General features: G+C 47.6%; 2 protein-coding genes across 3 annotated transcripts in view; one reads left to right on the forward strand and one right to left on the reverse strand.

Moving 5' to 3' along the window:
* Dpr12 (defective proboscis extension response 12) overlaps nt 1-4320 on the reverse strand; it is a 57754-nt gene extending 53434 nt beyond the window's left edge. The window contains exon 1 of one of the 2 annotated variants that reach the window (XM_076894894.1): nt 4145-4320. The gene's annotated coding sequence lies outside the window, so the exon portion shown is untranslated. Of the gene's footprint in view, nt 1-2877 lie in introns of both variants that reach the window. The other variant, XM_076894893.1, reaches the window with a different exon arrangement.
* A 7464-nt stretch (nt 4321-11784) lies between these two features.
* Nucleotides 11785-12858, forward strand: Mrps11 (mitochondrial ribosomal protein S11). The gene is made up of 5 exons (XM_076894877.1): nt 11785-12058; nt 12177-12302; nt 12382-12484; nt 12570-12635; nt 12701-12858. The coding sequence occupies exons 1-5, from the start codon at nt 11820-11822 to the stop codon at nt 12806-12808; spliced, it is 642 nt and encodes a 213-aa protein (XP_076750992.1). The 5' UTR covers nt 11785-11819; the 3' UTR covers nt 12809-12858.
* Nucleotides 12859-12867: the final 9 nt, after the last annotated feature.

Consider the following 12867-nt stretch of genomic DNA (forward strand, 5'->3'; position numbering starts at 1 on the left):
CCCATGGGCTTTCGAATTCACCACGCTTGGGGTGGTCGAGGCCGATTAAGACCTCCATCCTGCCCTGGCGCCTATCGTCGCAGTCGTATTAATAAATATCCGATTCGCTTTCAATCTGGATTCCTCGCCAACCAGGATCTAGATAGATGAAGGCACAGATAGGGAAAGGACGGGGTTGGATACCAGAGAGAGAGAGAGAGAGAGAGGGGGGAAAAGAAAAAGGGGTAGAGCGTTAGAAGGGGAGAACGAGAGGGATGCTCTGCTACGAAGACTAATGACACGGGAGCGGGAATGAAACCTGGTGTCGGGAGAGATCCACAGACATATGGGGGGTAGTGTTAAAAAAAAAAGAAGAAAAAAAGGGGTGCCGTAACAAAGAGAAGGATCGCTTGTCAACACAACACAAACGACGTCCCGTAATTTCCTGACGGCATTCGCTGCGGCTGGAAGGGCAAGCGCGAGCGAGCCAACTCGCGGAGGAACTGGGACGCCTCTTGGAAATTAACGTAACTGCGCTGAACGAACGAAACCTCGAACCCCCTTTGGCCACGCGAGTTACCTATCTACCGTGATCAATGGCACCTCGCATGCTGAGGAGAAGGCTTTACTAGCCGGCTCGTAGAGTGTGAATTTATGGCCGTCCGTCGGCCTTGAGCGTCCGGGGCTGTTTTATAATTGCGCCTCGTAAACGAGCCTTCCGGCGGATCGGCTCGGTTCACCGCCGAAAAATTTCGATACTCTCGCTCTGAGACGACTCGAGGAACTTTATACGTTTTACTGAACACGAACGACATTGACCCGAATCCGTACGCCGTTGTCGCACAGCGTTTTCGCAACAGAATCGAGCAAACATTTGTCGCAGCCCTTCTCGATCTTCTTCTTGAATTTCTTGCGCGATCCTTACGCGATTGTTACCGATACTGCGCTCTCCGATTAATTGATTAAATGCGTTAAACGCGAAACGGGTTAAGTGCTCTATCGACCGGTTGAGATTTCTTCTTTTTCCGTTCCCTGATCTCCTTTGCACTTCTTACACGCTCTTAAGCTTCGGAGGATACTTCGTGCAAAAAATAGCGCCGCTGCGATACGAATCGATTGGAAATTGTTTGTCTCCGATCCTTGTAAGCTTGACGTAGCCGTCCGCGAGAACTTTCTTTGTACTGGCTTAGGTGACACGGTGGAAAATACGTTTAAATAGTGTCACCGCGTGAAATACGTACGTATGAATGCACGCATTGTCCAGTGGGAAGGTCTCGCGATAAAAGTTCCGCACCGTCACCGTTTCGAATTGATATTCCTCGAACAGCCACCCTAGTTTTGGCGGATACCTTCCGTTCATGAGGCAACGGGAACGTATCTCGAGGGTAATATTCAGAAATTCGTCGCTCGCGTCGCAAAAGACGCGGATTATCGAATTAGAAGATCGAATGCACGATCTTGTGCCTCTCTCGAGGCAGCGGAGACCCTTCGCGGCGGTACGTCGATTTTCTCGATACCTTTACGGCTTAAAGGAACTCTTTTCCCGACTGATCCTCGTAGGTCTAACGGAATCAGCATAAATAACGAGTTGTTGAACATGCTCGAAGACGAAAGTCAAGGGACGAAGCGGAATTCAATGAGCGTCGGCTCTCTGTCTACCTAGCCGGATCGCGACTGCACGTATTCGCCGATTCCGCGGGCATTTGCATTCAGAAAATTATGTGTAATTAACGCGTGCGAAATGAATAATATCGCGAGCGGTGAGGGGATGTGGCGGCGGAGAAAGTTAATTAGCAGGAGAGGGGAAATTTGCATCCAGTTCGACGTTGTACGATTTTCGAGTGGGTTTTTCCGGGGGTTACTTTGAAGGGCCTTCGCGGGATTTTATCTTGGTAAACTGCGTTACGGTGTTTATTTTACTCTGCGCTCGTTAATTTTCCTGGATTGTTTAATGCTTCTGAAAAACCCTCGTGTTGTAATTCTGTAATTAACTGTAGCTTATAATCCTATTTTGTTTTCGATTCAAATATTTAAATACAGCGAACCACTTTGAGCATTCCCTTCGATATCCAAATATCGCTTCAATTGTCCACGTTTAACGGTAGCAAAAGAAATGTTAAGCTATCTTTCGTGTACCTGTATTTTCAGCGGCTGTTTCGCAGTGGCCACAAACAGCAGATTCATGAAAGGTTGCGATTTTAATCGGTACGCTTACGGATAATTGAACGGAGAAAAGGCGGTAGGATTGCGAAAGTCCGACCGGTGCGTCGTGGGGGTGTGCGGATAAACGTATTATCATTCGTCAACACACGAGCGTAGTACGAAATAGGGTTTCGCTTTGGTGATTGAATTCGTTGTAAACCAGTCGACACGGTTGAACTTCCTCCGGGATTTTAGTCTTCGACAAAGTGACGGATAAATTGGATTGCCTTTGTCTTACTCTAAAATGCCATTAACCATGTCCCGTTATCTCGTTCTTGGCCCGAGGAAATTAGAAAAGGAACGAAAAAAAGGAGGGGAAAGAAAAATGAAAAAAAAAGGAGAAAAGAACGAACGAGGAAAAAGTAAGGCAAGGCTGTGCGATATCTTACGAGGACGGTTCATTAAATTTTAATAAATTCACGATTGCCGGATTATCGAGCTTCGACGTCGTTAAATGGCAAGCTTTGTTATCCAGAAGTAACTGCTCGCTCTCGATTGGCTCATCATGCAGAATTATAGAGCGGAATATATAAGATGGTTTAAAAGGACGGTGAAAGAGAAAAAGAAATTGCGAGGGAGGGCCGAGAGGGAGTCCCGTTTCGCCGTACGGACGGCTTAAGAGTACGCGGAATGGAAATTCAGGTAGCAACTGGGCGAGGTGAAAGACGTGGCGAAGCATCGTAGCGTAAGACTCACTTTCAGCGCGGGGATGTGGTACACGGTTAGTCCTCAATGGGACCAGCTCCTTTGCGCCGAAATCGGGAGCCCTCGAGGAGACGTAGATCGGTCTAGTTCCAGAGCGGCACAATTACACAGCAGCGCAGGACGAAGCGGTGACGGCGAGACGCGAAATCGGTAGATTTAACCCTCAAAGGAGGGCTGCAATCGGGGATACATGATACCCCCGTATTCGATACTCGCGATCCACCTGGCCTCTAATCGAAAATCCTCTCGAGATGTTCGTAAATACCACGACGAACGCACTGAACAATCACGACTCCGCTAGTCACTCGATGGTGGTATACGTGTATACGTGTAGGTACGGGATATCCCTCGAGGGATTTCGTATATTCGTTCCTACCTTCAGACTGGTCAGAAACGCGAACGGAACGAGCAAGGGTTCCCTTCCGCCAGTCTCGGGACAACACCAACAACTATTCCTCTCCTGCGAACGATCACTGATCACGTCTGCACACTCACGGCACACAGGGCGAACTATCACTGACGATTGAACGGGGATTTCCCTTGCACTGGACAGATATTAGCGGTGTACAGGTCCGTCGAGCGTTCCCTCGTTCGTGTCAGGCCTGGCAAGGAGAGAGTTTCTCTTCTCTGACGGCAAAAGTGTGTCACGCGAGGAAGAAACCACCACCACCGCGATCGAACCGAGTCCGCCGAGTCGTCGAGTCGTCCGACGTCGTCGGGGTATCGGAGGTCTCGTGCAAATGTCCTCTCTCTCTTTCTCGTACGGGTATCCTCGGTTCGTTGTTCGTTGTCGAGCGTTGCGGGAGAGCCTTTCTATCGCACTCGGGTCAACCGCACGGGCGAACTTCGATAAACGGGAACGAGGGAAAAAGACCGCGTCGGCCACGGGCGATATGCAAATCCGGATGTATCGCGATCAGTCACTGCGCTCGTACACCGACTTGTCAACGACGAACGCGGTTATGCGCGTATCCGTGTATGTGTTTACGCGTAACTCGGACGCGTAATGGGGCCAAAGACGCGGCAACGCGACGCGTATATTACTTAACGGCGAATACGTCCGATGAATCTGCTGTTATTGTTTTATCCTCACCGACTTTTTCCTTCTCCCCTTCTCTCTCTCTTTTTCTCTCTCTCTCTCTCTCTCTCTCTTTCTCTTTTTCTCTCTCTACCTCCTTTTACTCTTCGCCTTTCGACTCTCTTTTTTATTTCAAGCGAAACACGTCTCAAAAATTGTAGCTAGAACCGATATACGCACCAGCCCTAGGAGAGACCCTTAGGCCGGATCCGCGGAGTTTCCTTTCACCTCGATTTTCGGTCCCTTGCCACCCCCGCGCGAGTCGCACAGGCGCGAACCGCTTTCAGAATTTCCGAGGCTCGGGTACCGCGCACATCGAAAGAGAGGGGAGCCTTCTCTTCCTCTCTCTCTCTCTCTCTCTCTCTCGTTCTCGTTCTCGTCCGGTGTAGGAGAGACCGTTCGAAGGGGGATAGAAAAGGGACGCGGTGGATGTACTCTGTTCGGTGAAGAGTGGTGGGACTCCGAGGGGGTAGGAAATAGTAGGGGCGAAACACGAGAGATGGTGGAGGGTCTCCGGTTGCCTCTGCTCTGTGCCGCGGAGGAGTGGATTTTCTCAGAGTGGCATACACGACCAAGGGAGAGAACACCGGCGGCACCACCAGGCGGTCTTATGCACCAGCACTTGGACACCAGCAACCCTGGGGTCTACGTACTTTACGTATATCGTGAGGGCTGGCTATATCGCTCGGAGGGGTTGTATTGGTGAGGTTGTTCGTGCTGCCGCCACTATTACCACCACTACTACTACCACCACCACCATTACCGCCACCACCACCGGCACTACCACCACCACCAGCACCACCACCACCACTGCTGCTACCACCGCCGCCGCCGCCGACGCCGCCGTCGTCGTCGTCTTCGTCGTCGCCACCGTTGTCGCTGCTGCGCTGCTGCTGATGGTGCTGCTGCTGCTGCTGCTGCTGCTGCCTGCTGCTGCTGCTGCTGCTGGTGCTGGTGGTGCTGGTGCTGGTGCTGCTGCTCGGCTAAACGGTGTGTGGGTGTGGTGGGGTTCAAGGGGGTGGCGCAGGCGTTTTGGTGCACCGACGCATTGATCCCTGGAATTCGTAGGGACGATGACTAGGGCCAAGCATGTGTCCACTTTCGATGCGAGAAAGAGAGGAGAAGAGGGGGGCTGCCAGGCGAACGGAACTACGTAGGGTGGTAGAGTGAGAGAGAGAGAGAGAGAGAGAGAGAGAGAGAGAGAGGGAGGGAAAGGGTGGAAAAGAATAGAACAATGAGGTTGGAGGAGAGGAGTAACCGTTTTACTCATAGTCGATGTCCACACCTGCAGACCCGTTGGTCGTGGACGCGTTTGAGGATGATGGAATGTCCGCTACGATTGAAAATCTCTCGGGCTGAATCTGGACCGGGGAAGCGGATAGATCCGTGGGAGGGGAGAGAAACGGGTTGAAGTTTCGGTTCGACGTTCTAACGAGGATTCGCTAGATGACGCATAATGACGACAGATGAAAAGAGATACACTGAAGAGGTGCGAAGGGAGATCCTCGATCCCTTCCAACGATTTTCGATAATTCGTTTAATCCCTTCAGAGTTTCGACCGCCTATTTTTGAATGGAGAGGTCGTGAATGAAAGCATTGATACGCGACATCTGCGATTCACCCGATTTCCAAACAAACTCCTAAAAAACAGCGATAAATGGCAAAACGGGTGGAAACTTCGGAAGCTTGTAAGATTCAACGCAGTCAGAACTTCGATTTTCGAACTACCTTCGAGCGTAACGTTTTAATCGGTGCTCTCGAACGCACCGGTTACACGCTGCAAGTTTCTTTCCAAATTGATCGCACGCGAAAGATATTCGTTAAGCCGTCCGGTTTTGTATCTGCAGATGGTGGCCAGTCGACGAACGACTCGATCGTAAAACGAAACGGAAGTCGTCGAGCCCTCTGACAACTCGTACAATGTTCGACTTGGAGGTTTCAATCGGGTCGATTTCATTTCCGCAATCCGCAAAAATCGTTCGTTGATTAAGATGACCGATCTCCGGCCAGGTAGCAGTCGAGTTGGAACCAGCGAAAAAGGAAATTCTGTCGCAACAAATCGTGGCCCCAGGTATATCTCCCTCCGGCGAGTCAAGCCGCCTCGGACGGTTTCTCATCGATTTTACGATTCGACCGATCGTCAACGCGCATCCCGATCTCGTATCATGCCAGGAGAAGCGCCGACACGGCCAATGGTTTCTATCAAATATTCAAGCTCAGGCAGCGTGCAGATATGTACCAATACTGAATGAATAATAAGGGCAAGGGGTGGGGGATCCTCGATCGGTTCATAACTCAGCTTTCGTTTCAGAGTTCTGATCCATTCGTCGAACTCTCTAACGAGAGTTTCGTACTTGAAAGGCATGTATGCCCACCTCCACCCCCACCACCTTTTCCATCCCTTTCGTCCCTGTTCCGCAGTAGCCAGCTTATGTAGGATGCAAATTTCAGGGTGAAAAGAGCAAGGAGAGACGGAGCAAAAATTACAAGAAGAGGGACGTTGGACAAATGATTAGAGTAAGAATCGAGGGGGTTGGCGTGTATCATTTCTACGGAGAATAATAGTCCGCGCTCCTGAAACGGGAACCGTATCGATGATTCGTCCACCGGTGGTCAACGTAACCGTTTCTTACAATTCAGAACCGAATCGGCTTTAAACGCGATCGAAATCAACCATTGAAACCCTGTTTCTCCCCTCCTCGAGCGCTCGCAGAGGAAGCAGGAATTTCGATCGATCGATTAATTTAATATCCTACCGCGGTTTTAATAATAACCGAGTGGCGAATAAAATTGGGGGTACGACGGAATCGAGGCTCGAACGCGACGCGTACGTCCGCGGTGGTGTTCCAATTTGTCCAACACCCACGCAGCGATTCTTTTGTTCCCATTAGAATGGAAATGCATCGATCGCGCGTCGACACGAATGATGCGTGGACGCGCGGCCGCCGCGTGCTCCTTGAAAATTGAAATGCACGCAAAAATTGGGCTGCCCGCGAGAAATGAAACGTCAATCTCTCCGGTTTTTTCCGATGTCTTTTTACAACGCGGCCGAACAATTCGACGAGAAAATGAACAAACAAAGCAGAGGCGGCGTGGAGGGAAAAAGGTGAGAACGGAAGTTCCGGGACCGCCATTAATATTCGTATAACTTCGTTCGGACTCGATATATCGCGCGCGCGCGCGCGCGTGTGTTCATCCGCGTGTGCCATTCCGCGAAATTCGTCGCGGCGCGAAATTTAACGGACGAACGAACAGGCGTCGCGAAACTCGATTTCAGCGGAACTTGAATGTCTTTTAAATTCGCACGCGTCGATAACTATTCGAAACGCCCCGGACGAGCGAGAGCAAGGCGACGACGGCTGGTATGGCTGTCTCCTTGCCGCGGGTTCGTTAGAACCGGCAAATAGACGCGCGAACCATCATCCGTGGTGCGCGCAGACGAAGATTTAAAAGAAACATTCGAAAAGTGGAATCAGGTCAGGTAACGCTGGCCGTTGGTGTGGGATACGTGGGTAAATCGAGCGAGAACGCGTCTACATTAACGAGTCCGCGGTGCCATCGGGGCTCGCGTTCGCTTTTAATTGCAAATGATTTCAAAACGAACGGTCAACCCGAACCGCGGGCCAGGCTCAACCAGTTTAACGTCCAACTTGTCGAAGAGACGTTTAATAACGCTTTAAGCTTCATTTTCGTATGCTTGCGCGGGAGAAAATTAATGCCACGCGGTGTTACCGTGTTCTGGGGTGAGATTTAAGAGAGATATACGCTCTGATCTGTTTGAACGTTTCGCCGGCTTTTAATTAGCCGAATTTCTAAAAACGATTCCATCCTTTTTAAATACACGAGAGTGTCAGGCGATATAATTAATTTAAAGGGGTACTTTCGTACGAGGTGCCGTTTTTCAGTAAGCTCGCAGGCGGCGTGGCGCATGCTGCGGCTACTTTAAAGTTTGACATTAATGGAAAATAATTCTTCACCGAACAGAGTGCAGTTTTTCGCCATGTTCGTTAGATCGGAGTACGGACAGGACTGTGTATTATACCATCAATCGAGTAACACCCCGCGCGTATAAAACTGTATCGCCGTACAGTATCGCTGATTCCAGGGAAACAAATCTTCCTCGGTCCCTTTTAACTCGTAAATCGCGTGCAAACACACTCAGAGACGCGAGGGGCACTATCTCTGTAGGAAGGCGAGTCGAAGACAGATGAAGCGAAACGCTGGCACGGATCGATCGATCGCCCTCAGACTTTTCGCATATATTAACATCGAGTGGTTGGACGGAATAAAAAGGCGAGACGAAGGGCGAGCTGGGGAAGGGAAAAGGGAAAAGTGGGTGAACCCGCTGTTTACGGACGCATCTTCGATTTTGCCTCGCGCGCGAGGCGCATCGAGCCGCGTGCAGCCCCGCTTCAGACACCGGCTGTAATTCAGTAATGGTCTTGCGACGAAGTTCGTTTAATAACCGACACAAACAAGAGAGTCTCGTAATTAATTCGCGCACACTTGTGAATAGAATAAGAGTGGCAGGGTTAGCTGCTCGCTCGAAGACGGGAGGAGACGAGTTACCTCGTGCTGAGCTTGCGTAACCTACTATCTCGAAATTCCGTGTAGAAACCCTACCGCAAAGCAGTGATTCGACGCCGTTAATTTGTTAAGTGTAAAGTGAATCGTATTGGTTTCAGCGATAGTTACGTACGTAGGTAGGAGGACTAGACGTGACAGCGGGCGTCGACGAAAGTCCCTGGACGGTTGCGAGGACCGTCTGTAAATTGTTTCGCTCTGATCCTGCCGCGCGATCGAACGAGCAGCGTACGTCGATAAATAAAATATTCCTGGTTGCTTTCCGTGCTCGAGAGTGGTTCTCGTGGTTTGCTTTCGGTTTTCTATTTCAACTTCGACCCCTGAGTTTTATTCTTTGATCATAATTGGTCATCGAACGACTGGTCTATATGCAGACATATATCGACGGGGTTGTAAACAGTTCGTTTGTTGTTTTTTTCTTTTTGTTTTCCTCGATGGCTTAAGGAGCGCGTTTCTGAGCGTTCGTTTCATTATTCAGACTCCGGTTCGCGAGGTATTTTCGCATTCTCGCGGCAAAAATAGTTGACACCATTTTTGCCATTTAATCGATCGCGGTAAATGCGCTCCTGAAATATATAGAACGGGACGTGATTCGTGGCATGATCGAAAGGGATGATTCATCGCGCGTAGATAAGTCGAAAACGCTGAATGAAGTGCTTTCCGTTCTCCCGGGGAAAAATGTTCTCGAGCCTTTTGTTAGACGGGGATTTAACTGTAACAGATATTTTGCGATATTCTATATCCCCGTGAGGAATTAACGATGATGATTATGGATTTCTCGTAACGACGCAATTATTTGCCGACGCTTCAATTTCAAACACGTCTCACGCGAGGCGCCCTTCGATTCGGACCAAACGACTAATTACGAATCGTTAAGAGATACTCTCGAATGTACAACTTGTCCCCGTGTGATCATCGCTTTTATCGCGAAAAGTTTAATCTGTATTTCGTCTGCTATCAATTATTTCGACGAAGTAAAGGAGATACAATGACGTTCTTTCATTTAAAGAGATGCTCAGAATTGTCGTTTGTGGAATCGATTATTTTTGGCCATCGAATTGTTTATTTCCGGTCGTCGCGAGATGTGCAAGGTAAGAGGGAAGAATGGCACGCAACGCAGCGATCGACGGGGGTACAGTGTCCTAGGATCGACATCAGAATTTGCTCTATCCGCTCGATGAAACGCGACAGGGGTAATGGTTAATTCTCGCGATGATCCTTCATCGAAATCCAGACGCGTCGATCCTCGTATCGTCGCCACTTTGTCAGAGTCAGGGTTGGGCATCGGCTCGAGTCGAAATTGAGCCATCTGGCACGATGATAGATCCGACGAAGCAGTCTGTGCCACGTGGAAAGTGGCCTGTAAAAAATTCATCGCTCGACAGAGGCATTAACGTTCGGGGATGTTGTTTCTGGGTGACTCGCTCGATATCACACGGCGACACCCTCGTAAATGGAGGACTGTAATTGAACGGCGGATAATTTTTAGACGAGAACCGCCCCGCGGCAGGTTGCGTTAAATAAACAAAGCCACCTGTGATCCAGTTTTCGGCCAGGACATTGTTCTTGCGGGACGCCGCGAACAAAGAGGAAGAATACGTATCCTGCCGCTTTCAGGGGTGTATATGAGCAAGTTTACTTGGTCTCTGCGAAACTTCTGTAAAGAACGGCATGGAAACGAGGTGAAAGAAAGGGGCTGGCTCTTTTGGATGGAACTTTTGGTTTACTTCAAACGGTGCCGCGGTTATTCGTAATCCCCGCTATTTTATCATCACTTTTAATTCCCGCGTATCCTTCGAACATGTTTTTCAGAATGCTTGATCTCTTATCGTGTATACAGTAGAAGCGTGACAAGCGCTCGTTCTACTATCTCGAGAGAACTGCAGAGAAGCTCTCGAAGTCGTTCGAAAGGGTAGCGGTGTGTCTTCGTTTCGAGACGAACAGGGGGTGGAGAATTTCGTGGCTACCTGTGCATGGTCTTCCGTAAGAAATCGACCACTCGAGAACGAATCCTGGTCTACTTCAGGAGGATGAAATTCGACGCTGATTATTTATGCAACACGGCGCATAGTGGCCGTATTATTCGTGTGTTATTACATACACAGGATGCGTGTAAGCCGGAAGTGTCTCGCGAGGGAAGCGTGAACGTGTAATCCGCGGGAACTTAATGACGGTTAATATGTAATTCCGCCTCATTGATATCCAATATAATATTTCGGGTTCTCCGCGGCGCGATGTTAATAAAATAGAACCGCGCCCATATACGCGAATTCTGCGGTGGGTGTCGGGGGTTGGGTGCCACTAACGTATTCAGCATTGGAACGCATAGAATGGATAGCGCGGCGGCCGCGATATACAATTTCAATAAATTTGACGTGCAGGATGCCTGATGATAGACGAATCCCGTGCCCAGCCGAGAATAGCAACCACGCGCCGGGATAATGAGATGATTTTATCGCGGTCGCGTCCGTTCCGTTTCCATTCGCTAAAATCTGTAATTGGAAAAATTTACCTGACCAACGCGTTTACCTGTAAATGGTCCAGATTGCGGGCAGACAATCACTTTTCCACCCGATTCAGGCCAATTTAATTCGCTGAATTTCATCCCTCGTTAATGGACATTAAATATACATGGCCGACGTAGAATTTGTTAATAGGGACATAGTTCCGGAGCGATTGTTAATACTTCGTTAATTAACAGGATGTGTACGCTCTCTCCATCCGTTTGCATTCATCGTCTGGTCTATTTCGTCTTATTTTATCGATAAATAAAATGATCTCTAACAGTGTTTTATATTTTATAATTCTTTAATCGGGAGTATTTAGACCGATGACTGATTTGCATAATTTCAAACGATGCGGTGATTGGCATTATTATCATTTGTTGTTATCGTAGATATTTATTAGTTCCTTACCAATCGCAGGGAAGCTCTGTATAATTGCTCTATTAAAATTGTTCGGATTATCGGTTATTAATAATAGCTAATTCCATGGCTGAAAATAGACGAGGCGTACCGTAGATCAGTCATTTTGCAGGATATTGTGTCTCGTGTTCTGAAATACCGATCGTGTATAAAGGTACAAGTTTTATTGTACCGTTTGCACGGTATCCCTGTCGGTAACTAACCAACCTTTGCTCGTACTGATGAATTTATGTCAGTAATACGAGTTCCCTCGAATGAGCTGTAGGTGGTTCTATTCGTCATCCTATTATGTGCTCCTATATAGTATCGTTTTCTTTTGTCGTGTAATTTATTTTGCATAGAAAACAATGATTTCGTCCACTTTGCGATTAGTGGCTGGTCCACTGACGAGAAGTGTTTTTTCATCTAATGGAAGGCTCGCGATATTACCATGTTTAACGTTTACTGAAGTTAGAGGTATTCACATAACCTCAAATGTTATGAGGGAATTTCGCGTTGGATCTTCTAAAGTAAGGGGAAAAGCCCTGGGAAAGGACTTAGTTATGGATGGAGAGCATACAACGGAAATTAGAACTATAGTCCAGAAGTAAGTATTTAATTTCGTCTTATACTGTTTCGTTCTGTGCAAATGTTTCATTCATTGTACAGGTTCGCGCGATGTATATTTGCTAAACTGATATTTATGCAGAATTTATTGATTTTAGGACTGCTCCTTTCCCCGATGCATCTACACCTTGTGAGCTGTTTAATGGCATACCTTTCGATCAATTGCACATTCTTAATGTAAAGTCAACTCGTAATAATACAATATTGTCGATTACCGACTTTAAAGGAAAGTTTTAACTCAAATTGTCATATCACGATACTATCGTCCTTGTAAGTTTCTTATGAGCTTGGTAATTTTTTTATAGGATTATTAATCTCTTTACATTCGGCTGGTATTGAAGGTTTTAAAAATACAAAGAAGGGTACCAATATCGCGGCACAACAAGCTGCATATGTATTTGGAACAGTGAGGGGACTTTTTTGCTTTATATTAGGTTTCAATTCTTGTAACTTTTCATGTATTCCCTGTAATACTTGCTATATTTTTTCAGCGTATTATTAAAAATTGGGCTAAAACAGTCAGGTTGAGAATACAAGGCATTGGACCTGGTAGAATGGTAAATATTAATGAAACAAATTTATTGTTCCATGTAAACGGATCATCATCTCCATATTTTTACAGGGTGCCATAAAAGGTATACAGTTGTCGGGATTAAACGTTGTTTCTATTACAGACGACACTAGGGTGTCGTGGAATCCTCCGAGACCGAGAAAAGCAAGAAGAATATAACTCATAGAATGTATAATAATATATTAAATAAACGAATTCATATTAAATTATATATTTTT

Source organism: Xylocopa sonorina, chromosome 5 (assembly GCF_050948175.1).
Source record: "Xylocopa sonorina isolate GNS202 chromosome 5, iyXylSono1_principal, whole genome shotgun sequence".
NCBI lineage: Eukaryota > Metazoa > Arthropoda > Insecta > Hymenoptera > Apidae > Xylocopa > Xylocopa sonorina.

Bases quoted from the DNA above. Each gene is read 5' to 3' on its own strand.
- Mrps11 (XM_076894877.1), top strand. From the start codon at position 11,820: ATGATTTCGTCCACTTTGCGATTAGTGGCTGGTCCACTGACGAGAAGT. The intron at 12,303-12,381 runs AGGAAAGTTTTA...TAATTTTTTTAT, and splicing joins TTGTCGATTACCGACTTTAA to AGGATTATTAATCTCTTTAC. The intron at 12,636-12,700 runs GTAAATATTAAT...ATATTTTTACAG, and splicing joins GCATTGGACCTGGTAGAATG to GGTGCCATAAAAGGTATACA.